The sequence below is a fragment of the Kluyveromyces lactis genome (genome assembly GCF_000002515.2).
Source record: "Kluyveromyces lactis strain NRRL Y-1140 chromosome F complete sequence".
NCBI classification, from domain to species: Eukaryota; Fungi; Ascomycota; class Saccharomycetes; order Saccharomycetales; family Saccharomycetaceae; genus Kluyveromyces; species Kluyveromyces lactis.
Genome location: NC_006042.1, coordinates 41,666 through 68,129, shown reverse-complemented (window position 1 = coordinate 68,129; position 26,464 = coordinate 41,666). Strand labels below are relative to the sequence as shown.

At 38.5% G+C, this 26,464-nt stretch overlaps 10 protein-coding genes across 10 annotated transcripts; 5 read left to right on the top strand and 5 right to left on the bottom strand.

Moving 5' to 3' along the window:
* Positions 1 to 276: 276 nt before the first annotated feature.
* Positions 277 to 2,163, bottom strand: SLK19 (Slk19p; the record flags this gene model as incomplete). Its single annotated transcript, XM_455114.1, has 1 exon — positions 277 to 2,163. The coding sequence occupies one exon, from the start codon at positions 2,161 to 2,163 to the stop codon at positions 277 to 279; it is 1,887 nt and encodes a 628-aa protein (XP_455114.1).
* Positions 2,164 to 2,911: 748 nt separating this feature from the next.
* TOA1 (transcription initiation factor IIA large subunit) lies at positions 2,912 to 3,601 on the top strand (the record flags this gene model as incomplete). The annotated part of the gene is made up of 1 exon (XM_455113.1): positions 2,912 to 3,601. One exon carries the CDS (start codon positions 2,912 to 2,914, stop codon positions 3,599 to 3,601), a length of 690 nt encoding a protein of 229 aa, XP_455113.1.
* Positions 3,602 to 4,006: 405 nt separating this feature from the next.
* Positions 4,007 to 5,302, bottom strand: PEX25 (Pex25p; the record flags this gene model as incomplete). Its single annotated transcript, XM_455112.1, has 1 exon — positions 4,007 to 5,302. One exon carries the CDS (start codon positions 5,300 to 5,302, stop codon positions 4,007 to 4,009), a length of 1,296 nt encoding a protein of 431 aa, XP_455112.1.
* Positions 5,303 to 6,745: 1,443 nt separating this feature from the next.
* On the top strand, positions 6,746 to 7,705 carry CAR1 (arginase; the record flags this gene model as incomplete). The annotated part of the gene is made up of 1 exon (XM_455111.1): positions 6,746 to 7,705. The coding sequence occupies one exon, from the start codon at positions 6,746 to 6,748 to the stop codon at positions 7,703 to 7,705; it is 960 nt and encodes a 319-aa protein (XP_455111.1).
* A 1,287-nt stretch (positions 7,706 to 8,992) lies between these two features.
* KLLA0_F00682g (uncharacterized protein) lies at positions 8,993 to 9,499 on the top strand (the record flags this gene model as incomplete). The annotated part of the gene is made up of 1 exon (XM_455110.1): positions 8,993 to 9,499. The coding sequence occupies one exon, from the start codon at positions 8,993 to 8,995 to the stop codon at positions 9,497 to 9,499; it is 507 nt and encodes a 168-aa protein (XP_455110.1).
* A 274-nt stretch (positions 9,500 to 9,773) lies between these two features.
* Positions 9,774 to 13,898, bottom strand: GDE1 (glycerophosphocholine phosphodiesterase; the record flags this gene model as incomplete). Its single annotated transcript, XM_455109.1, has 1 exon — positions 9,774 to 13,898. The coding sequence occupies one exon, from the start codon at positions 13,896 to 13,898 to the stop codon at positions 9,774 to 9,776; it is 4,125 nt and encodes a 1,374-aa protein (XP_455109.1).
* Positions 13,899 to 15,132: 1,234 nt separating this feature from the next.
* KLLA0_F00638g (zinc-binding alcohol dehydrogenase family protein) lies at positions 15,133 to 16,281 on the bottom strand (the record flags this gene model as incomplete). Its single annotated transcript, XM_455108.1, has 1 exon — positions 15,133 to 16,281. One exon carries the CDS (start codon positions 16,279 to 16,281, stop codon positions 15,133 to 15,135), a length of 1,149 nt encoding a protein of 382 aa, XP_455108.1.
* A 1,100-nt stretch (positions 16,282 to 17,381) lies between these two features.
* Positions 17,382 to 19,298, bottom strand: FRE3 (ferric-chelate reductase; the record flags this gene model as incomplete). The annotated part of the gene is made up of 1 exon (XM_455107.1): positions 17,382 to 19,298. The coding sequence occupies one exon, from the start codon at positions 19,296 to 19,298 to the stop codon at positions 17,382 to 17,384; it is 1,917 nt and encodes a 638-aa protein (XP_455107.1).
* A 2,141-nt stretch (positions 19,299 to 21,439) lies between these two features.
* Positions 21,440 to 22,825, top strand: GDH3 (glutamate dehydrogenase (NADP(+)) GDH3; the record flags this gene model as incomplete). Its single annotated transcript, XM_455106.1, has 1 exon — positions 21,440 to 22,825. One exon carries the CDS (start codon positions 21,440 to 21,442, stop codon positions 22,823 to 22,825), a length of 1,386 nt encoding a protein of 461 aa, XP_455106.1.
* Positions 22,826 to 23,626: 801 nt separating this feature from the next.
* Positions 23,627 to 25,420, top strand: KLLA0_F00572g (Zn(II)2Cys6 transcription factor; the record flags this gene model as incomplete). Its single annotated transcript, XM_455105.1, has 1 exon — positions 23,627 to 25,420. One exon carries the CDS (start codon positions 23,627 to 23,629, stop codon positions 25,418 to 25,420), a length of 1,794 nt encoding a protein of 597 aa, XP_455105.1.
* Positions 25,421 to 26,464: the final 1,044 nt, after the last annotated feature.

Below are 26,464 nucleotides of genomic sequence, written 5' to 3'. Positions count from 1 at the left end.
CCATAGTCATCCTTGATATCAGTAGTTCGGTAAAGTGCGGCTATTATAGGCTGAGATCGGCGCAGAACACAACATCCCGAAATGCTCACGAATTGAGTGTCCCATACTGGAAAGAGCATGCGTCGGGAACTTGTCTCTGGAAAACGGAAAAACAAAACGAAAGCAAATACATAATTGCCACCGGAAAGGTTCGAATGGAAGAGAAGATAGTAAGAAAACCAGATTTCTCCGGAGTATATTTGATCTATAATAGGTACGTACTCATATACACACACATTAGTTGTCAAGAGACTTTATTAGCTCTTGTTTTTCCGCTCTCTCTATTTCCACTGCTTTTTGCAATTGATCCACTTCGTCGTGCAATGCGTTATTTTCGACTGTTAGTTTGTCCAACAGGTCTTGGTATTTGGCTTCGTACCCTTTCTTGAGCATCTTGACTTTTTGCTCGTGTTTGGAAGAGTATTGGATGTAAAGATCTTCAGCTAATAATTGCAACTTTTTGTTAGTTTCTGCTTCTGAATCTGCAACCATTTTTTCCAATTTCTGGATCTTAGCTCGGAGTTCATCCGTTTCTGATTTGTTAACATTGGTTTCTGTCTGTGTTAGACGTGCTTTCAAATCGATATTTTCTGCTTCCAATGATTTACATTTATTCTCAAAATTGTTGACAGTTTCATTTAAATTAGCGATAGTTTTGACGTTTTGCTTCAGATTAGTTTCCATATGCGACATATTTTCGTGTAATCTTTCTAGTTCTGCTAAATGTTCGGATTCTATGTTGCCGTTTCTGCTTGTAAGAGAGTCTAAGTCCCTTTTGGTCTGCTCTAACTCAGATAATGATTTCTCTTTATCCTCGGTGACCTGAGTGATATGTGACCTAAGCTCTTCTAATGCTGTTTCCTTTGTACTGAGCTTCAAATTCAATGACTCAATTTCATTCTTCTTACTATCTAATTCTGCTTCAGTGATTTGGAGCTTACTTTTCAAAGAGCTAACTTCATCTGAACCATTTGCTTCAAATTGCTGTAATTTTTTGTTTAGCTCGGTTATACTTAGATCTCTAGGTTTAATTGTGTCTTGGAATACAATTGTCTCTTCTTCCATTTTCTTACGCAGCTCCTGTATTTCACTTTCAACTTCAGACAACTTGTTTTCGTTTCGTTCATATTGTTCCTTTAACGAGCGTAGCTCATCGGTAATTGACTTGAGTTCCTTGGTCTTCACATTAAGTTCCAATAGTAAAGAATCATGTTTATCTTTCCATTCATTGACCAAGTTTTCATTCTCAGTGAATTTGGTATATTCTTTCTCGAACTTCTCAGATAGAATGTGGTTGTTCTGATTTGTCATAGATAACTCTATTTTGACCTCTTTCAATTTTTGTTTGCAGGCTTCGAACTTTTTGCTGACACTATCAAATTGGAGTTTCAATTCATCAAACTGTTCGAGTTTATGCTCACTCCTATACAGTTTTGATAATACGTCGCCATATTTCTGCTCCCATTTGATAAGTTCCAATTTGTCTCTCTCTTTATTAAATTCCGCTTCTACTGTTCTTTCTCGTAAGTTCTGTACAGTATCATTGAGATACTTAATCTCTTCATATTTATCCCATATTACGGATGATAAATCATCAAACTTCTTCTCCCAGACTGTGGGGTCTGATGGGTCGAGAGGCATCTCTTTATCACCATACGACCTTATCGGTGACAATGACTCATGGCAGTGAGCATGTTGTGGTGCATCAGAACCAGCTGATCCAGAAGCGTTTGCAGTGGAGGATTCATGATAACCACGAAATCCATTATTTAACTTGCCGAATGCCTCTTCTTCATCTTCTTCCGCTTTTGAATCCTTTTTGAAATCTTGCACTGCTTCTTCAATGGCTGTGGCGACTGATTTTTTCAAATCAGACTCAATTCCATCATTTCCTTCGATATCTATTTTTATAGGAGATAAACTATTAAGCATCTCAATCTTTTCTGGGGATGAGTACTCTATTTTACTTCTCTTGTAGGTCTGCTCCTTATCGCTCTGTTGATCATCGCTTTCCAATGCGTGTACGTTTTCCTTGTTGCTCTCATCAGGAACCAATCTTATAGGAGAGTTAAGCTTATCACCAGAGCCAGCAAACTCTAGCTTGGGTTTATCTCCGAAATCCATAGGTGCTGTACTCGTGTTCTCTTCACTTATCCGCCGAGAAACGATAGGATGCGCAACAAAACCTCAATTTTAGCACCTCTTTGAAACTATGTAAGTGGTGTCTGTCTTGCTTTGCAATGATTTCGTTGAAGCAGTAATACAATATTGAACTTCAGATCGTGGCACCGACGATATGGATCTGGCCTTTTGTGACAACACACTTATCGATCGTAATGAAGCTTTGTTACTGTTTTTATTTACTATGCCTATGTTTACCATATAAATATCGAACACTGAATATTTAAGCTGAGTACGTGATATCCGGGTAATATATAATTTCATATTATTATTTTTTCAGTGAAATGGAAACTGGAAAATTAAATCTGAATAATAACAATACCTTATATGGAGTGTCAATGAGGAGAGGGAAACCAGCCGCATCAGTAGCTGAACTACTTGTGAAGCGGACACTAAACCTGGGTGGAAACTGTGCAATAGATATTTTTTCAGAGAAAAGCGCTATCGTTCTCCATATTTTGAAACTGATTTTCTGAACACTTTGGAACTTTGATTGAAGTTCCTCCTCTATAAATTAACTTACGGTATCCTATTATATAAGGATTTCAGTTTAACGATTAAAGGAAGGATTATTTTAATTTCTAGTACCGGGTCGGAATCGGAATAGCTTTTAGAATAAACGGCTTAATAAGGTCTTTAATTCTTTTGTTATTATTAGAGAAAGAAGAAACTCTTCAAGTACTTTTCCAATATGTCGAATATCGAGGCATCAAAGGTATATGAAACCGTGCTCGAGACTGTTATCAACGATGTCAGACAAGAATTTGAAGATTCGGGAGTGGATGAACAGACATTGCAAGATCTCAAACGAATTTGGCAGATGAAACTAAGTGAAAGCAAAGCCGCCACATTCATTTGGGACCCAGAAAATACAACCAGTGCATCAACAGTTGCCGAGCCTGTGGTTAAACTACCAAACGGCGAATTCAACGATAATTCCATAAATCATTCTGGAGCTGCTGCTAGTGCCGGTGAAGCAGATATCATTGGCAGCAATATAAATAATGGGTCCTCAGATATGGTGAATAATGATGAACTGCAAATAGAAGATAATGAAATGAAACCAAAACAAGAAATAGAGTTCTCTATGAATGATCCAGATGGAGATTTGACTAAACAGCTGAAATTACAAGCAAAGCAAGCCAAGAAATCCGCGTTATTAGAAACCGATGAAATCAATTCTGATTTGGATGACTCCGATGACGACTATGTCAACATGGACGTCGAGGATGAGGGCACAGATGTCAATATGATGCTATGTCTATATGACAAGGTGCTGAGAGTCAAAAATAAGTGGAAGTGTAATTTAAAAGAAGGTGTAGTGACAATAGACCATAAAGACTTTGCTTTCCAGAAAGCCCAGGGAGAAAGTGAATGGTAATTATCCATTTCCATTAGTTCCGTCTCCTTGCATTATTTTTCTCTTTACTTCAGGTTCTAAAGTTAATATTTTTTTTTCCTTTCTATTCTATCCTACTTTCTATCATAGAGGTTTATGTTCATATCTCCTAATCATTATTGATGTTAATTCATTATTCTCTAACCTTCTGACACTATATAATTCATAGAATAATTTATATAATATCGCTTGCAAAGCCGTCCAAATCGGATCTTAATCAGGTACCCATGTAAAGTTATATGTCTTTGAGCACTTCTTTTAAGCAGCATTGCAAAAGTCACTAAAATATAGCCTGTCTGTAGCTTATTGATACTTTGTGTTACTTGTGAGTTATACAGGGAAATGTACTAAGAAATTTTTGGTACACATTTTCAAAGGGTATGTTACTCATTCATTTGGTTGCTCTTTCGCCTGTATCCATAGCTTGGAGAATCCAAGTACACCAGAGCATAGAGACAAAATGGCATATGTACCAGGTGGTGTTTTGATAGAGAACACATCTGTAGTATCAGCTAGGAAATCAAAGAATAGTCTAGTCAGATCAAACTTGACAATGCGTTTCTCATACTGGTAGTTCTTGAGTTTTTGTACTACTTCCAGTTCTAAATCTAGGTTGTCCTGCTTGAAACTCTCGAAGATAGTCTGTTTTATAAGTGCTGTATTCTTATTGGAATCAACAGATGGGGTGGCATTTAATTTTGAGGATAGTTCCAATGCGCGTTGACGTACCTGATACTGGATCTTCAATTCAAATTCCTGTTGTTTGATTGATTGAAGTTTCTCCCAATTTTTCTTCAACCCTAGCATAATGTCGTAATACCATGAGAGAGCTTCGTGTTTAGAAACCCAGGCATGCATCGATTTATTAGACCAAAGTTTAAGTTTGTATAATAGCATCAATTCATCCATGATTCCGTAATATAAGTCGATGAACTCTGAGAGAGATTCCTCATTCCACCAATTTTTGTACCAAACTAGACCTTTAGAATGTAAAGTTGATGACTTTTGGGACGCATAGAAAGTGCTTATGAGCTTTTGGTACCAATGGTAAAGTCTGAATGGGGTACCCCCACATCTCATGATTTGCCTATAGAAACCTAGCTGGCTACTAACCAAAGCACCCTTTTCGAGAAATAATTTCGAAGAGCTAGATAAGAAGAGTTTACCTGAAAGCCTTGGATTCCTTAGGATTGTGAGCAGATTGCCTTTTGAAAATAATTTCAGATAAGCATCCACGTCGATATCTTTATTATTGTAATACATTGACCTCTGTATGAAAATTCGTAGTATATCTATCACATATTTGAATATTTTCGCTATACGATCTTTACCCGTTAGTGTCGCGAAAACTGCTTTCAAAATATCAACCTTGTTCATAACTTTGATCAACTTAACACTGTCACTACGTTTAGAGGAATTATGCACAGTTCTGTCCGCCCTACTCGTTGCACCCATTGTGCTTTCCCCTGCTGATAGAGATAATGTACCATTCTTTTCACTGGCATTAGTACCACTACTTCCACCATCACTGGAAATAACAGTGACTTCTAAGTTATTCAACTTTGTAGGTGTATGTGAATTATTCTGTATCATCATTGAATCATTCCGTGCTGAGATTTCAAATCCCTCCGTTTCGATGCTTACATCCGCTATATTAGGCGGTCTATAAAAATCGTCATTCATATCGACTTATTCTGAATTGTGTAAACGAGCCAATGATTTTCTTATGAGCTATCACCGTCCTTAAGTAGTCGATTCTTCAGGATCAAGATGATTATAGAAATTACAACAGAATGACTGAAGACAGTAATATCCTTTTCTTTCACCACTGAACTAGGAAAAGGAACCAAATTTGCTGACTCTATTTATTGCCGGGATATTTTTCGACTGATTAATGCAGCATTGGCATATGTAAAGGATACTCTTAATATAGTGCAATAATCTATGACTCGTCAGTTATCTGCATCAGCTTTGATTTGTTTTGTTTAAGATTTTCTGTGTTTTACATTTTTCCTTGGGTTTATTTTTTTAATTTTTGGAGACTATGCAGTTTAAACACCAAAGGAAGTCATCAACGGATTGAACTGAGCTGTGGGAACAAAAAAAATGAAGGCTCGAAGCCTTTAAGGGTTTACTGGATAATCCAAATGCTCGGAATTAGTGTCAAAAAGCCGATATTTTGAACTTTGAATACTCCTACCAGTACGCGGCAAAAAGATTGATCACCGATACATACTCAGCGCTCTATTGTGGATGACATTACCAACATTGGATAGATAGGCATCGTGCACGTGACTTGAAATACCTCTTCAAAATGATCGCTCACAATAACTATGAAAAAATGACGTTCATTAGTTTTTCTCCGTTACCCGATCTTCGCTAGTTTTATCACTTAACGAAATGCTGCATACAAACTATTATATCATAGATCATCAAGTCAAGCTTAGCAGCGCGATAATTACCGATCCCAAAGAGAGCGAAATCAAGACTGACATGTATTCTTATCTCGAGATGAGAACAATTCCTTTTTCTGATACTCATCCTCTTTTCACGTCCTGCCGTCCAATCGCCGTCAAAGTAGCAATTTTCGAGGCATGTTCTTTCTTCTATCTCTACATGTGATGGAATGTCACACATAAACGTTTATCTAGCCTGAAACCCTTAGCAATTGTCCCCTCCAACATATTGTTTGGCGATTCATTATATAGGATATGGTTGTTTTTTTTTGTTTTTTAACTATGTATTATTATCAGGAAAATCGGTAAAATACGTCAAAGGAAAGTTTATTGTCGTTAAGTGCAGGAACAAGAGAACGGTAAAGAGATGAAGAGGAGAAGCATCGGTATACACAAGCACTTAACGGATTATTATGAATTAACAGGGGCGAATTTTTTCTCGAACATGTTTCGCTGAATGGGATCGTTATAGTTTTTCGTCAAGTATATAAAGAACCGAGTTTCCCTTCGAGAGAAGTTAGACTTCTATAACAGCTTTTCATATGTCCAATGATTAGCGTCAATTCATATAATACTCAGCAAGTCGAAAAGAGGTTATTCACTGATATACATACTGTATTCTTGAGTGATCTTTAGAATTTTATTATAACACGCACAACACAAATACATAATGTCATCCGATCCACGTTTTGATTTCTTCCAACAAAAGAAGCTTGGTATTGTTCTAGCTCCATTCTCTGGTGGTCAACCAAAATCTGGTGTTGAAAATGGTCCTAAATACTTAATGAAACAAGGTTTGAGATCAGATATCGAATCTCTAGGTTGGGAAACTACTCTTGAAGAACCTCTAAAAGGTAGAGATTTCGAATCTGGTAAGAATGATGAAACTGATGTTTATGGAATCATGAAAAGACCAAATTTGGTTGGAGAAGCCACAAAACTAATCTACGAATCCGTTAAGAAGGTTTCCAACGAAGGCAGATTGGCAGTGACCCTAGGTGGTGATCACTCGATCGCTATCGGTACCGTGGCTGGCGTCTTGGACAAATACCCAAATGCTGGTTTGTTATGGATTGACGCTCATGCTGATATCAACACATGTTCTACTACTGAATCCGGTAACATTCACGGTTGTCCTGTCTCCTTCTTGATGGGCCTTGATGCTAAAAACACTCCTCCATCCTTAAAATGGGTTCCAAAATGTTTGGATCCAAAGAAGATCGCCTACATCGGTCTAAGAGACGTCGATGCCGCTGAAAGAAAGATTTTGAAGGATAACGGTATTGCCTCATACTCCATGTATCACGTAGACAGATATGGTTTGAACAAAGTCATCGAAATGGCTTTGGAAAAAGTTGCACCAAACGGTGATGAACCAATCATGGTTTCCTACGATGTCGATGCTATCGATCCATTATACGTACCAGCCACTGGTACTCCAGTAAGAGGTGGGTTGACTTTAAGAGAAGGGCTGTTCTTGGTAGAGAGAATCGCTGAAACTGGTAGGCTAGTAGCCCTTGATGTCGTAGAATGCAACCCGGAACTGGCTTCTCACGATGGTCACGTGGTAGATACTATCACAACTGGTTGTTCCATTGCAAGATGTGCTCTTGGTGAAACTCTACTATAAAGCTAGACTTCCGCTTTCAAGGCCGTCCCAAAATTGTACATATATAATGAAGCTCAGAAATGAGCAATAAATAATCCCAACTAAAATGATCTATTGAATATCTTTAATCATAAAACCCGTATCCCATTCCTGATGAACTCCTTTCTAAAGTCTCGTGACTGATAAATAACCCATTAATATTGTTGGTGATACTGGTATTACCAGTCACGTGTTGTTATTTCAAGATCTTTTGTATCTGATGAATCCATAGTGTTTATTAGCTATATATCTAGTAATGTATGTTGATGCACCTGGGGTTCTGGCATGACTGTGTTGATGGTCCTTGTCCAGATCTAATGCCTCCTTATATAATAATTCAGATTGGTTAATGGTGTTTCAACTAGAAATCCTTACATATCATCTTGATACTTAACCGCCTATTACATTGGTAGTTACCCGATCATAGTTTATGATCCGTTTCAACAAATATCGATTTTAACTTCCTCCCTCTGGTCTATTTCTGACCAGGTAAAGTCCCATTAGCCACAAAAACATCAACAGTAACATCTGCTTGACCCCGGCCCTTCATTGCCCCACTGCTCTTCTCCAGCTAGTATGTAGAAAACACGTTTGAAAAGGAACGTGAAAAGGAGTAAAAATAGCGGGTCGTAATGGTAAAGGCAAAAGAAATAAGGGTGGAGCAATTAATGGGTCACTTGTAACAACTGCTACCTAGCCTGGATATTCATATAATAGCTTATCTAATTTGTTCTAGCTCCTTCGCTACTTCTTTGTAAGAAGGAAGGGGATGAATTAAATCCATTTCTCCTGATCAATATGTCCAGGCATTTTGGTGAAATGTCATGATAGAAATCAGTTATCTGTGATTTTGTGCTAGTTGGTACACTTTTAAAGGGTGGGTTTCCCAAGGAAACGGGATGGAGTGCAAAAGAAAAAAGGAAGAATGTGTGCACGGAGTTGTATTTCTTGGTAACTAACGTAATAAATAGCTACATCAGAGCATTTGTTACAAAGGAATTAGGGTGGGTATTTCATCTGATAAATTCCAGATTACGTTCTATTGGAGTCTGCGTTTTGTCTATTTTCTTTTTGTCTATAGTGTCCTCTTGTTTCGGCTCAATTCTTAAAAGACTGCAGTACAGATAGGTACCGCAGAACAGTCGTTCACAAACAGAATTTCCAGTTAACTACGTCGTTGCTAGGTCTCTCTCAGAATATATATATATATATATATTATACGCTTTTATATGCTCCCCTTTATTCTCTCTGTGATCTTTAATTTTTTACATGATTCTGATTATGGTTTATCTATTCGAAGATCAAACCATCAGAGTTAAAAGGTTTTCTTGGCACAACGAAGTGATACTGAAGTCTTTTTCAATTGCAACCATGTCTCATAGCTTGATCGTATCTAACATTCCTATTCATTTAAACAATGCTACGTTAGACAGATATTTGACGTTGAAAGGTGTGCAGGTAAACATTCTAGCATTCCCAGATGAATATCACCACATTAACGATGATGCAAAAACTAAGACGTTGCAATTGATTGCGGAAACGCCGGAAACAAAGGTGAAAGCAGCTGATATTTTCCAAGATACTGACTGCCTACATGAAATTGATGAATTGGCTGCAGAGGATGAAAAAAACAGTGGGGAACATGGCTACGCATTGGGTTCTTCCGGTCAGGTTCATGATGCAACTCACAGTAATCAATTCATTGTCGATGATGTTGCTAAACAGCCTGCTTCTAATCCTCAATCCGCGAGAAGAATTTCTGTCACTATGATATGATTGTATGTGTTCTTAAGCAAGGAGAGGAAGACCAGATTTCCTGTAGGACATTGTAAGTTCTTCCCGATATTGTGAAATATAAGGTATATTCAAACGTAGATCTATGCATACGATTATTTTCTGGCGGACTCTCGATTGAAACTGAACAAGCATCCGAAGAGAAACAAAGAAGAAAGTCGTATTAAATATGATTTGGCAAAGATATTCACTAAGACGATCATTTTAACACTAAGTAATTTTAGTTGTTCATTATTGAATATATGTTTATGCTATTTTACAATTTTTCATTATTTTCTTTAGTGAGTCCCTTACGGACTGCTAATACACTGTCCACAATCACGGCATCTACTCCTGCATCCATCTCGATTCTAGCATTGTCTGGATCATTATTTTCAACACCATATGTGACACAAACTAAGCCACTAGATTTCACCACTTGTGCCAATCTTGGTGCCTTCACAATCGGTTGTGCAGCTGACACAATACCTAATAAATTCCATTTTTTGGCAAATCTAATAGCATTCTGCAACGAGGTTGCTCTAATATCGGCCATCGGAGTCGTACCAGCTTCCGTTAAAAAGAGAATTGGGATGCTTGGTTGTTTTAAAGATAACATTACGCAAACGTTAGGATTGAACGAGGAGAAGATGATATCTCTGCCATTAGCATTGTCAAACACAACCTTTAACACAGTATCAACCCAGTGTCCAAGTTCAAGAACCACAGTTCCCATGTCCTCGGACTCCGCTTCATCTAGCATGGGATATTTACATTCAATATTAAAGCCGACACTCTCCGGTATTTTCTTGAAGAGCTCTTTCAAGGTGACAAAATTAGATGCAATTGAATGACCTCTGGAATTACCCTTGAAGGCATTCTTCTTAAAAGTTTTAGTTAAGCGCATTCTGTCTTCAAAGAGCCTTGAGATTTCATCAGTTTTACCAAAACGGTCATTTTCTTCGAGTACACTCTTAGGATTAATTTCAGAAGAAGTACTATCCTCTTTGTTAGATATTCCAGCAGCACCGTTGGTTGGATCCTTCTTATCGCTCTCTATATGGTTTAGTGAAGGGCCTCTTTCTTTCAGTAATCTTGATCTCCTCAAAATTGCTGCATCTGTATCGTCCAATGAACGTCTCCTAACTTTTCCAGAAGAATGATGAATGTGGTGTTTATCGGCGTTGTTCAAATCCATAAACTGCTCTAAAGTTAGAGAATGCATAGGAATATCAACACCAGACTCTGCAACAAGAAAGTCATGGTAGACCACCGGAACGTGATCCTTTGTTAGTTGAACGTCGAATTCTACATATGAAGCACCCAAAGAAGCAGCAGCAATGAACGACTCCACTGTGTTTTCTCCCAATTGGAGAGAATTCTTGGTGTTAAAATTCTTACCAAGACCACGATGCCCAATAACACGAGTGGAAACCAATGATTTCCAATACTTTTCGCTTCTAGCTAAGCCCATATGGGGATTCTCAAAGGGTGTGACGTTCATGAATTCGAAGTTAACTGTTCCTAGAACATCAAGATTTTCAACGCCTAGAATTGGAACCGTAATAGTTTCGTATAAGGAACGCATTTTACTTCCAACAGAAGTCAAAGCTGTATCAAGTAAGGCAACAGCTCTCCCCAAAATCTTTGGCTTTTCGGGAGATAAGAAGTTGTTACCAGCGTGTGGCGGGTTGCTATAAGCATGTAACATGGAGATTGGACTCATCGAGGTTGGGTAACCAGGAAAGCTGGAATGCTCACGATACTGCTGGTGCTCCCGGCCACGGTTGTTATGAGCAGCTTTGTCAGAGCTCAATTCAGTATTTGCATTGGGAGAAACCGACCTACTACTGCTGGTGTATCCATAAGTTGGCACAATATCGAAGATGATTTTATGTGATGAGTCTGGTTTGTATGGCACTTTAAAACTGATTGAGTCTGAATTAGAATCGAAAGGTAAATCAAGCACAAAGCTCTCTTCGGAAAGTGTGTCTGGGCAACTTATGACTAATGAAAGGGCGGTATCTAGTTCAGTAGACGACACTTTGCTAACTGGAACTTTGTTTAATTTCACAGCTGGTTTTGTCGATCTGGTATCGTTGCCACCTAAGCATATTAAAATAATGGATTCATTAGATTTTAAATAGCTGTGTCCGAACTTTTTCACCGTTTCGGATTCCTGCTGGGAGCTATCCTTAGAGGAGATAGCTTTCCCGGTACTTAATGAATGTGTTAACATTTTCCTAGGATTCGTAACAGGTTTTCCATCAGTCATTATGTCAATTGAGGAGCTTGTAGTAGTTCCCTGTTTGTAGAAATCGACTGTTGGTGAATCTTCTTTCTTATCATTAATATCTTCAGAAGCGCCGCCTACGTTCCAATCAGTTACAATCTTTGGATTGGTAATTGCTTCATTACCCTCAATTCTTAACAGATCAGTTATTTCCAAATGCCCACGTAAAGCAGCATGTTCCATTGGAGACCACCCACTCTCGTCTAATGCATCGTAGTTCGCGCCATGCTCTTTGAGGACCTTTACAAGGTCTGTGAACCCTTCAGTTGCTGCAACAAATATAGGAGTCCATCCAAATAATTTCTCTCCAATTTCCATGTCAGCTCCACGATTTAATAGATGTTCTGCTGCTTCTCTAAGATTTAGCTTACAAGCCAAATATAATGCAGTTTCCAAATGATCAAGATCACGGTAATTAATGTCGAAACCGGGAACGCTTAAAAGAGCGTCAATCAAATCTGGAGAGTTCAATCTTGTCGCCAAATGAAGTAGTCTTGGTGTGTTAAGTTTGGTGTCAGGACCCAAATGGCTAGTTAAAATTCTTACGGTCAAAGGATGAGTTCCAATAACAGCTAGGTGTATTGGAGTTAATCCTTCGGAATCACCCCACACATGCACATCATCAATTGGTATATCTGCGTTCCATGCACCCCATTCGATTAATGATTCAATAATTATTCTGGAGGTTTCTACTAAACCGTACTGGGCTGAATAATGAAGTGGAGTTCTCTTGTAATTATCTTTTTGTAAAAGGCTAGGTCTTAGATGCACCGGAAGCTTTTGCAAGATATAACGTAAGGAAGAAGGGGAATCATTAGAGTTGATTCCATCCGGACCAAAAGCACCCACCAAGCGATGGTTTGGTTCTGGAGGTAATGCAGCCTCGATTTCTAATGTTTTTGTCATCAAAGAGTTTAAGTCAACCTGAGATTTAGTTGACTCCTCCTTAATCTGTTTGTGGGATTTTCCAAGAGCGATAACATGATGATGGAAAAAATTCCTACTGGAAATATCTGTTGGATCACCTAAAGTAGGGATTATTGACAATATCTCATCGATGCATTTGAATGATTGGGAAAGAGCGGATTTGTTTAACAAACCCACTAATGCCCTAGTTGGAATTAAAACTGCCGACCTATATACGGATATCAATTCGTTCATTAAACTCTCTCCATCATCTCGAGCAATCAATTGGGAAAAAATATCCAAGGGTGAATTTCTATCGTCTGACGATCCGTTCGATGTATTGGACACACCATTCGTTTCAGCCTGCAAAGATTTAACCTTAGGAAAAATCTTATTCAATAGCTCATTAATGATGTGCAAGTCTCTGTTGATTTCCGTGTCATTTGCGAATTCTAGGGGTGCAATTCTAGATTGCGTGATGGTTTCCTGTTGTGAAGTACCAACTTTTTTGTCCAATTTTTTTAAGATTTTTCTGAAGGCTCGTTTGTTAAGTTCACCGTACCACTTCAAATTTCTAAAATGCGACCTTAGTTCAATTAGAATTGCTAAAACTTCGCTCCAATCTTCTGCTTCTTCAGTGGCTTTGTTTGAGGATAGCATGAGGTGATTTACTGAATCTGGGTTCACATGGAATCCAGGATGACCATTTTGTGTCAATGATTGATGACGATTATAGCGCGTTGGCATGGGCTGAGATAGGCACCCATTACCATTCCCAGCAGTGTGATTTAGGCCACTGTTACCATTTGCAGCTCCATACATCAAAGCACGGTTGAATTCAGTGAACTGAGCCGATGATAACAACTTCCTCAACCGACGATCATATTCCAAAAATTGTTGATTATAAAATGAGTCAACCTTCTGAATATCGGCGTCTAACGCAAAGAAAAATTTTGCCAGTAAGGTTTTGACTTCCGGATGATTCAGATAATCTTTGGTTCTTGTACTGACATCCATAGGTTTCGACGGTGGTGAAACTGACGTATTTTCTCTATCTTTCCCATCGACACGATGCTCCTGCTTGTATAATTGATCTTGAACAGCCACTATTTCTTTGATTAGCTTCTTGAGTGATTTATAGTTCACGTATTCATGGGACCATTCTGGAACTTGATGATTTGGGAACGTCTTACCAAATTTCATATTGAGTCTGAATTGTTTACTCTAACCAAAATGAAATCTCGCTTCAAATTAACTTTAAAGCTGAGGAACTGTTGCCAAATAATACGCCGCACTAATTACAGATTCTTCTATCCGACAGGTATTTCAAGGAACTCTAACTCAGAAAGGTGAAATTGTAGCAGACGCCCTAGCCGATCTTACTGGCTTCTATTTTCTTCCTTCGTGAAAGCTAAATGGAAAACAGTATGGGGTTAACACTATAAATTAGGGAGTAGTTGATTGCCTTGTTGATAATTTTCACAATTTATACTCTACAAGCAAATCGTTGCACGAGCAAAGTTCACAAGTATTTCGGCCTATACAAGGGGCCTTGTAATTAATTTTTGCCATCTACTGTGTCAAACACATGGCTGTTCTAAATTAATCAGTAATTTTTGTATATCTCTATAAATGTATCTGTAAATTACTATCAACGGCTGCCATTCCGTTTCTCAGGCATTAAAAAAAAAAAAAAAAAAAAGGAAGCTAGACATGACAGTAAATAGTGAAGTCTCGGTTTCTTTTGGCCTCTGATCAATTCACTCTGTCACTCTGATATTCTTAGCCTCAAGTCTTTTGTGTCAAGCAGCTTGGATGAATAAGTAGGCTTGAAACATCCGATTTTGTCAAAACAGTAGAGGGCACGACACGATTACACAATTAACAAGAGCAACGGAGTAATACAAACGGTGCCATCAATTGACTTTTACTGAAGCAAGTGCATTCTTCTACTAGCTTTAGATGTTAAAGTTGCATAACTGAATATTGGGATAATGCATTTCCTTGATACGCTGTCAGATACACTGTCAATTACTTTCTTGTTTTATGCGGTCCGTATTGAACAGTTCACAATAGAAAAGAAATTATGCTGTCGTCTCAACTTTTAAGCAGCATGGAAGAGAAAAACATTAGAACCGTTTACGATAGGAATAGTAAAGCACGACCGGCTGAAATGTGTAAACTCAGTCGAATAAGGCTGAACTTGTACAGCCGTAATATAAGTGTTGTAAAGTTATTGGTCTGTATTCGTTAGTGACTGTGTTCTGCATTGCTAATGTGTATATATTGGTAAATATTATACAAGTGAATGAAAAAAACGGCCAGAAGATGCGATGGTTGGATACAATGTCTTTAATGGGTACCAGTGCCCATGGAATATGTGTGTTCTTTAATCGGGATAAGTAAAGTGTATGTGTGTCTGTGTGTCTGTTTGCAATTAAATAGCTACGACGTATTTCTCAGCACTTGCTCCCCTTTCCTCAAGTTCTCTGAGGCCATTTCTGATACCTTGGCAGAAATTTTCTAAGCCTTTGAAAAGCTTCAAATTAGATAATGGTTTCAGCCTATTCTTTTCGAACAACTCAGTTGTATATCTGACGAACTCTTGGCCGTAATCTAAATCTTCATGAAATAATTTTAGGTTGATTGCTTCAACTTTAATTGTAGGATCGTTCACTTGGGCTTTGTTCGGACAACCTGCTGCGCAAACTAATTTGCTTTCCGCTGATAAGATACTGGAGAGAGTTTCTGCAGTCTTCTTCGAAATCAAATCCACACCATGGGAGACCCCGTTAGGGCAGATTTTTTTAATCTCATTAACGATATCTTCCGTTTTTTCTTCTCGATGGATGATATGAGTTGCACCGAGAGAAAGTAAATATTGCTCGTGTTTCTTTGAAGTGATGGTAATAATCTTGGTAAATCCAAGGCTTTTGGCAAGTTGAACAACAAATATACCAACTCCAGTGGAACCTCCCCAGATGACAATGGATTTTTTCTCTTCTGGTTGAACTTTCACATTCCTCTTTGAAGCCAAAGCTGCGCCAGCAGTAACTAAACTGACGCCAATACCAGACGCAAAATCAAGCCCTATCCTTTCAGGAACTCTCCATACCAGACGTGAATCGAAAACTGTGTATTCTTGGAAGGTTGACGTTCTGAGATCTCTGTAAGTTGTACTGGCAATGAATACCTCACCACCAAGTGGGAATTTTTCTTCATCTACTTTTTCACCTCTTCTAACCACGATACCAGAAGATTCCCTACCATTGACCCATGGGAAAGAGTAAATGCTAAATCTGTACTTTTTACTCTTCCAATCCACATGGTTAAGTCCAATGTATTTGTTTTTTATCAAAATCTCATAAGGCTTTAACTTCTGTGGTACTGGTAAATCTGTCAACAGTTTCAAATCCTCAGTGAACGAAGAAACTACTAAACCTTTTTGTGTTTGAGGCACATACTCCAGGGAAGTATAAAGCTCCTCGGTTTTAGCATTCTTGAATCTCTTAACTTCTTGGTGAACGCCTGGAATAGTTTCTTCCAATACGTTAAATGGTTCCAAAGATCTCTTCAAACTGGTCATGACACACTAATAAATACTATTCTGATACTTATGTTTATAATATCAGGTTTTAACAAACAGCTGGTTGCAAATAAGGGTATCTCAGCGCGAGGGAAATATTTTATAATTAGTTTGACCTATATTGCGACAGAATTAGATCATTGGAAGGAGAGCACATAATAAGACAAATCCGTACTTGTCGGTGATACTTTATATTTATATGAACTTCTCGTTACCACCTTTCTCGCCCCAGTCGGAATTACACATAGTCCATCTATTGAAGCAACACTCCATGCAGAACATAAAATACTCATCTCAGTAACAATAGTAGCAGTAATTACCAACAGAAGTAATATGTAACTCTATCCCACAAGGCCGGACAAGAAACCGAAAGAAAAGATCCAAACACGTACTCTTCAGTAGCTAACTTGCAAGTGTGTGAAATCACAGTGTGGTGCGCTATCATAGATTTCCCCAGAGTAGCATCTTGTCTTGGAGCTTCTATTCGCTGTGTTGAATGAAACTGGTTCAGTAACGGCCAACCACTCGTTTATGTCTTTGGATGTCTCATCACAGTGGAAGGAAAGCTTAGCCAAATAAGGTTAAGATCTGTGGGTTACGATTGTTTCTGTGCTTTATTTCAAAATGTGGTTCTTTCAGCCCTGTATATGGAGTGGAAAGAAACAAGTCACAATGACTTTTTTTCTGGCGGAAGTTTTTGGGGTCGGTTATATGCTTAACTAGGTTTTGGGGGTATAAGGACGTATTATGGGGGGTTCCACAAAGAGGTTTATCTTTTTGTAGTTGGACACTTGACGTGCATGGTTTCTTTTTTCTTTTTTTACTTGTGATATGGAATCAATTCCTCGAAGACACTGAATATGGTTTGCACTCCGAGCTAGTTTTTTTTTTCTTGCCATCTTCATTTGAGTCTCTAACGATTAAAGTGAATCACGCGTTTAGTTATTCGCACTACTTTCAGTTCAAGGGCTTTCTTAAAGGTTTTGGGAATATTTACCATTTTTGGCCGAGCTGTCCCGTCCTTTTCTATATAGTGCTTGCTAAATATACCACAGAAAATGAATAGATGTGAAGAGAAACTAGGGAAAAACCCTCTCAGTTTACCAAACTTGCAGCTCATCATAGAAATCTACAGTTCCCTGCTGCATTTCCTTAGCAACGTAATTTCTTACTTGATCATCGACGAACGGCATTGCGCAGGATACAACTACAGAGTTTTTCCACTTGGAAAGATCTTGGTGTATGATGTCTTCCAACAGTGGCCTTCCATGGTGAATGCTCAAAGTTGATGGGACCCAAGATATATCGATTGATAATGGTCTCGTGATGTATATTTCGAAATTCCCCTTCTTTTGCTGCAGCAATGATTCTAGAGCATACCTCATGTAGTTCAAGAACCTCTCGTTACTGATGATCCACACAAAGTGGAAGTCTTTCATATTGTGCATTCTTTGCAGGTACGAGATGGGTCCTGGCAAAGCCGTTCCTGATGTAACGAATAATGCATGGTCGTAATTTTCTACAGGAGCCTCGTGGCCGTAAGGACCTTCGAGGGCCGCCCGGATTGGATAAATAGTCCCATCCTTGGGCAATTTGTTGTATAGTTCTCTTGTCATACCGTCTTTCGCCTTGATAATGATGATAATGTCAGTGCCATTCTTCATTAAAGAGAATGGATGACCATGCCAGAATAATCTCGTGTTCCATACGTACAAAAATGCGTAACATCCGGGGAAGAACCGCATGGCACCACTATTTGGTATCGATACCTGGAATATTTCGTGTTCCGAATCTAATACAGTACAATAAGCTAGCTTCATGCCTCCAAACCTCAGAAGTTTGATTAATCGGATTGCTCTATCCATCACCCATAGAGCAACCGAGAGGTAGATCCAGCCTAACCATCCCAATTCCTCACAATGTTTGTAGCAACCATAAAAGAACACTGCGGCTAATACGATATGCAACGTCAAGAACAATTCGTATCTTCTCGATTTCCACATATACGTAGATGTAAGTACAAGAATGATTGAAAGATCTGTGATTATGACCCCCCATCTGAATAGCGGAGTTGTTTTCAAATAGTTGGCCAAAAGCTCGGCCTCTTTCCACAGACAGTATCCAGACCATAACATACCGTGAGTAAATCCGAATATCGTCATTAATCTCGCCGCCCATTTGTGATAGAATATCATGGTACAATACGGCATACCAGTCAATGAACTGATAATATTGTTTCTTCCAGCAAGTAATACCGTTAAGGGTAGGAGACCGAATGCAAGTCCTCCAGTTCTATTGGCAACGCACTTCACCAAAAATACCATTTTCCCTTCTCCAGTATTGGATTCGTATAGCGGATAATGAATCGTGCTGACAAGGACATTGATGATAAGGAAAATCAACAAGAACCAGGTCTCTCCGATGGTGGGTAAAATTGTCAAATACCATCTGAAGATTTTTGTTTCTGTGTGATGTGTTGTTGAGATCGTTGAAGTGAATCTGGATCGTACTTTTCTCAATAAACGGCAATTTAATCTTTTTTGAATGGCAAGTAGGCATATTATTATCCAGATGCTGATGTTGACCATCATGGAACAGTCAAATGCTAGTTTGAAATTATGATAAATGTAATAGAAAAAATAATAATTCTGCTTCAAAACGTCTGAAGAAAGCAGAATAGGCACATAGTTTGCTCCAGCGCCTGGATTTGATATCAAATGGTTACTACCATTTGCGAACTGCTCTAAAGAATTTTCAATACTAAGATTAGTACCAGTATAAGCATTACAGTATGTTGTATATTCCGTTATTGCTGCGACTTTGTCTCCTTGCAATAAATCCACGAAACATTGCATTACTGTCTGTGCGAATGGTAAATAGTTTCCACAGCAAACACCAAAGAACCCATCATTTTCGGATTTAGTGTAGCCCCATTGGAATTGTCCAGCAAGAAGGTTACACGTTATAAGTCTGACCTCAGCATCTGGTATTTCAGGACTTTTGAAAGAGCTCATCATTGAAAAGGGAAATTTGTCCTTTGATCTGGCAGCTTAAAGGTTTTTGAAAGGCTGAGCGGGAACAATTTATTATCCACCTTTGCTGGAGTTGATTGTTGTGCTCAAGGTAGGATTCAGCTGTAGTGTAACGAGCAACTTCAAATTTCCTTACTGATAATTATACTTTTGATCAACTGTAGGAATAGAGAGAAGTTCTTGATTCGTAAGCTCAGACTAATCACAAATGTAGATCCGACACCAAGGTAAACTCTTATTCGAAGTTTATTCTTCAGCCACGTCTGCAGCAAAATGTATTCCGCTATTGTAATTAATGCACTCTAATAACAGAATGAACCTAATAGCGTTCAGTATTAACAACTTGACACCCGTATTCAGGGCCTTGTGAAAGCAGAGCGGGAATAAGACTGATTCCAAAGTGGTTTCCCCTCCAGTATATCTGAATCACAGTAGAGATTAAACTCACTTACGCAGAACACGAGATGAAATTCAATAAAAAGAAGAGAATCGGAGGGAAGAATGAAACAATGCGAAACAGCTGGCGACTACTTCACATGGCTTCGTTTCGTAATCATCGGTATCAATTTAAGCTGGAAAGAGTATAAAGAATTAGCTTTACTACATACTTTCTCAGCGATAAATTCAGGATTTCCGTCACCGAACTCATCTCAAAGAAAATCAATAAACCATCCAAAAATTCAACACCCTAAAATTTCTTAATTTGGTTATAAGAATCTTGGCACAAAACACACCCCGAAATTTGTACGGGTAACACCATCTCGGAATTTTTATAAGACTTGGTAGCACGTGCAGGTAGGGTAATATTATAAAGAAACAAATCCGTTCAACGGCGTCAATTATTGTTTATTTCCGACAGAAAACAAATAGCTGGGTAACGTCAGTATTGTATCACGTGTATATTTACCCTACTTGGTTCGATCCGTTTGTGCTCTTTTACCATTTTTTTCACTCGGCGTTCTCCTTGTAAGAAATTCGGAAAGTGCCGACCGGGCAATTCAGTTGGCAACAAGAAAACCGGGCCGTAACAGGAGCGTTCTGTGATCTGATTGGTCGATAAGGTTTATTTTCTGTACTTCTTTCTCTTTCTAGTGCGTCGCCTAGATATTCATAAATCCCACCGTAAATGAGAAAAGATAAAGACTGAATACCAACCCAAAAGGACAGTTTCGAGCGTATCACGCAATTATTAATCGCGGCCATTTCCACCATTTGATTGGAGGAAATGTGCTAACTGATTGTCCCCTCCCCCACCATAGCGTTTTTCGCCGTCCGCTGACACAATTTAGAAGCGGTCGAGTGTGTTTCCGAAACGCTTAGACTGCCTTAGTTCAGTAACACATTGATAGATTCCACGGTTACTTCTAGGACCGCATTAATATGAGAATGATACTTTTAACGGAAGGGTTTCCTACAATATTTTCTGATTAGTTTCTTATTCTGGGAATAGTACTGGCAAGTTCGAAACAGTAATTACCCGGATATGAATGCCAATATGAGCTGAAAACGAAATCCTATTTGTTATCACGAATTTCCTTATCTTAGCGAAAAGAAAGTATTTGAACAGAGCTCAAGGCTTATTGAGCAACAATACGCTTTCTTTCATTACTTTTTCGATCGGAAAGTGCGAAAGTGACCTTTGAGTTATTCTATTGCCCAGTGGGTTTTCTACGGATGCTTCGATCGGTAACTCTTGTTTGAATGGGATGGAAGCATTATTTCAGATGAAGAAGAAGAAAAGGAAGAGGAATATTGCCAGATATCGCAAAAGAAAAAATTGGTCCCATCCTGTATTTGATTGGTGATTGATTCAAAAATTCTTCAGTATCTCTGCTCCTCTTTGTAATTTGTGGCTATCTTGACGTCTGGCAGTTATACAGTTTTAATCGACCAACGCATATGAACTGGTAGTTAGTTGACTTGTTCCATTTTTTATATAAATACACGATGGTTTACATCTCTTGCCTCCAATCCAGCCCGTCTTTTTACTTCTTGATTACAGTGCTTTTATTAAAACTTCTGTTACCATTTCACCTTAGGCTACGATACAGTACGAATTACTTTCATCATAGATTGATTATTTGTGAAAAGTAATAAGAACTAATACTATACCAAAACTTTTAAAGATGTCTGCTGAACCATATGAACCAGAATTCCAACAAGCCTACAACGAAGTTTACAACTGTTTGAAAGACTCTACTTTGTTCGACAAGAAACCTGTCTACAAGAAGGTTTTGCCAGTTGTCTCTGTTCCAGAAAGAATCATCCAATTCAGAGTTACCTGGGAAAATGACAAAGGTGAACAAGAAGTCGCTACTGGTTTCAGAGTTCAATTTAACTCTGCTAAGGGCCCATACAAGGGTGGTTTGAGATTCCATCCAACCGTTAACTTGTCCGTTTTGAAGTTCTTGGGTTTCGAACAAATCTTCAAGAACGCTTTGACTGGTTTATCTCTTGGTGGTGCCAAGGGTGGTCTATGTTTCGATCCAAAGGGTAGATCTGATTCCGAAATTAGAAGAGTATGTTACGCTTTCATGAAGGAATTGTCCAGACACATTGGTCAAGACGTTGATGTCCCAGCTGGTGACATTCAAGTTGGTGGTCGTGAAATCGGTTATTTGTTCGGTGCATACCGTCACTACAAGAACTCTTGGGAAGGTGTTTTGACCGGTAAGGACTTGAACTGGGGTGGTTCTTTGATCAGACCAGAAGCTACTGGTTACGGTCTGATTTACTACACTGAAGCTATGATCAAGTATGCTTCCCAAGGTAAGGAATCTTTCGAAGGTAAGCGTGTTGTCATCTCCGGTTCCGGTAACGTTGCCCAATATGCTGCTTTGAAATGTATTGAATTGGGTGCTACCGTTTTGTCTTTGTCCGATTCTAAGGGTTCTGTCATCTCCGAAACTGGTATCACTGCAGAGCACATCTACGCTATCCAAGATGGTAGAGCAGCCTGGAAGACTTTGGAACAAATCGTTGGTGAAGCTTCTGTCTTCTCTGGAAGTTCTGTGAAATACATCGCTGGTGCTAGACCATGGGTTCACGTAGGTAAGGTTGATGTTGCTTTGCCATGTGCCACTCAAAACGAAGTTTCTGGTGCTGAAGCTGAACACTTGGTTGCCAATGGTGTCAAGTTCGTTGCTGAAGGTTCTAATATGGGTTCCACTCAAGAAGCCATCGATGTCTTCGAAGGTGTTCGTTTGCAAACTGCCTCCGCTAGTGCTCCTGCCGTCTGGTACGCTCCAGGTAAGGCTTCTAACATGGGTGGTGTTGCTGTTTCTGGTTTGGAAATGGCTCAAAACTCCGCTAGAGTTTCATGGACCAGAGAAACAGTTGACGCTGAATTGAAGAAGATCATGACTACTTGTTTCGATGACTGTGTTACTACTGCAAAGGAATATTCTAACGAATCTAACGTTGAAGCTTTGCCATCTTTGGTTAAGGGTGCTAACTTGACTGGTTTCATCAGAGTTGCTGATGCTATGTTGCACCAAGGTGATGTTTTCTAAAGTGAGTGTTCTTATCTTAGAAAAGCATAAATTTAAAAATGAACTTTAATTCCGTTTCTAATGTAATACAAGCACAAACGCATGCACATATAGATTTTAGATAAACCCCGTCACTACGTATGTTACTTTTACCCAAACTTTTAATTGAATGATTTTGAAATGACATGCTCTTATCACCTTGCCTAAAATATGTAATGGTGTCCAAGATGTATTAAATTGTTATATAAATTTAGGATTTGAAATCCATGCATTAAGCTTGCATTTGTAAGGCCAACCTGTTTCTGACAACAAGGACCGATCTCATATAGAAACTACTACAACTGTTAAAGAATATGAAATTGAAGGCGCCTTTTTTTTTCTGTTTTACCTTTATATATTAATAAATGGCATTCAGTTTTAAAACTAGTTCTATTGTCAAAAGTGTTAAAATATCTCCTTAGCCTACGATCCAGCAAATCTTGTTGCCCTCATCTTGTCTATAACATGTTTCTTTTGACTTTCATAATTTACAAAACATGAGACTGCTATATTATGTAGATAGCTAGCTACCTTTTAATTTCTTTTGTGTCATGCCCATTGCCTTGGTAAATGTAGTTTATACGTTTTTTTTTCTGACTTGCAGCAATATGTGTAATAATGAGATGGGTGAAAGATTGGTTTGCAATTCGCATGTCATCTTCAATTTCAGGATATATGAAGGTGCGCTGCGAGATGAACATCAACAGAGAAGGTAAATGGGAGCATCATTAATAATATACACGCATTTCAAGGAATAGTTAATCTTGCAATTTACTTCTATCTATGGTGATAAAGAAAAGAAGTTCGACAGGCTGTTTAATTTGCAGAAGAAGAAAGAAGAAATGCGACGAGGTCAAGCCGACTTGCACAGCTTGCAAGAGAAACTTTCTAGAGTGTATATGGCCAAACAGTAGCAACACAAAAGATGGTAAAGTCGGCAAGAAGATTTCTCAGGTGGAAAGCGAAGATACCAAGTTCAATATCACTCATCTCAAGTTGAAACATAGAATTAAATACACGAGGACATCTGATCTTCGAATGGAGGTCTATGTGAAACGAAGATCCGATGAGTTATATTTATATGACGGTAAAAAGCTGCAGAAGATTACTAAGTTTCCAAGAGAACTGCCACCATTACCCAAAGACTCAACATCAAGATACATTAAATATCATGAAAAGAATTTGCTGAAAGACGAATGTTGGAACAGCATTGCGCCATTAGATCTAGAGCTTAAGGAATTTCCCTTTGTTGATATTCCAGATGGATTAACAATCCCACCCTATGAGTTGGAAACGCCAACAGAAGAAGAAGAAAAACGTTATATTGATATCTTACAGCGATACCATAGGAATGAGATCTTGGATGACACATTTTTCCAAGGAGTTGATTTAGAGTCCTTCATATTTTACACATGTTTGACCGGATTCATTCCAAAATTAGGCACACAATATACTTCACCAGAATTAACTGTTGGTGCTACTTTTGTCCCATTTGTAAGTTTCAATCCTATCATGAGACAAGTGTTTCTATGTTGCGGTGCTACATTCCTTGCATGGAAAGATTTTGACCGTTTTCAAAGGTTCAGTGATGATTATTTTGTATCATCAGTGAATTTGTTACGAGACTATATGTCGGCCAATCCTCAATATTACAATGAAGATTGGATATTTGGATCAACGCAGTTGCTATGTATCCGGGTGAAGAACGCATTTTTCGGAACAGTTGATGACTCAGTAAAGTTCCTCTCAGACTCATATAAGGTAATATCACATCGGTACTTCGATAACCGTGTAATAAATCCGCATGAACGGATGTTTGTTGAGAGTTTCATTTACCATTATTCTATTTCGGTACTATGTGCAAAAGACATATCCAAATTGCCTTCACCTTTTGTTATTTTCAAAGAATTGAACAAGGCATTGAGTTGCCCAGTGTACAATTGCGAGAATGTTTTGGAATGGATGAAGAATCCGGTACTAGGATCATGTCTAGACATATTCGAAATAATTGCTAAATTATCTTATATTGCACGTCTCTCAATGCCGCTTACAACTACATGGTTATTGAAAGTTGTCCAACTACGAAATATATGCATAAAATACAAGCATCCTATGCCCGAACAGCCGATGAAGGAGATTGAATGGTTCAATTTCCGCATCAATTCAATGGTGGGATTACTAACCGCTAAGTCCTGTTATCTATTTGCTTCCAAGATGATCGACTTTGATAATTTCGACGCACATTCGTCCCCCGTAAAAGAATGCGTTAAAGAAATTATACAACATTTCAAAGAAATACCAGAGGGACATCAGATATGGGGAATTCTTTCCTGGACCATGTTAGTGTCCGGTTCATTCTGCACGGATCCTGAAGATCAAGATTATATCTTGCAATTGATTAACAAAATGGCAGAAACTGCTCATAGTTACGTCGGCGTGAAGATGACAAGGTTTCTGCACGATGTTTGGAATCATTCCGACACTGTGACTGGTGCCAACGGCACTGATATTTCGACCCACAAAAATAACATTAATCACCTCTTCGACAGAGAACGGTTATCTCAGGTAGATATGTAACTAAAAAAGAAACACGCTTGAGAATACCATTGTCTATTCCTAAGTAACCTGTATATCCTTCAAAGACGAAAACATACCGTACCCACATCGTTGACTTTACTTCAAAGTCAATTTTCCTGATGAAAACACCGAAATGCTCATGTAAAGAAATTCTCAAGAATTACTGAATTGGAAGTAATGTTTATATAGCACTGCTTAAAGTGTCGACAAGCTACGGTGTTATCTGTATATTACATTGAGCTTCTTTGGTAACTTTTGGTTGGGATCAAGGCATAGAATTTCCTCATTTCTTTCTAATTTTCCCTCATGCAAACAAGGAGCTACCAGAAAATGCCGTAGTTGATAAATAACGAAATAGAATTTCAGCGCCCATTCGTTCTGACAAGTAATTTTTTTCTCTTCCCTATTTCCCCCTTGCGTATATGCTCAGTGGAACTAAGAAATATCCAAATTCAAAAGAAGGTAATATGAATGACATTTGTTTCTTTCCCGACATGCGCGGGTGGCTGGTATATTTCTTCGAATGTTCTCGTGCAATTCCAGCGTAGACGTGCCCGTACCGGTTGTTACTTGATGGCTGCTTTTCAGCTCCTCATCCCCTTTTCTCCTCTCCTACATGACTACATCGTTTTCTAGGAAAACTTATCCTCAGTGCAACAACTGCTTTCAAGCATCGAGCACAGGCTCGAGAATAAGAAGCCAATTATCAATTTAGTGGATAGGAGAATTAGCTACTGTTACAGCTGGCCCAGTTCACATGCATGAACACTCTGAGTTTTTTTTGTGTTGTGTATTTGTGTTTTTTTTTCAATCAAGCTCCTATTTTGCCATTCAGGACTGGTCGCCCCTTTGCATCTATTAATATTTTCGAAGAATTATGTCATCATATGTATGTATATAGAAAATTCTTGTCTTCAGGTTGCCGCATAGGTCCGGGTTTAGTGACGGATTTACGCTGTGTTTTTCAGAGAATTCTTATCCGTTTACCACTAGCATTTTTGTTAGGATATTACATTTTGTTTTTGTTTTTGGTTTCGGTAATGA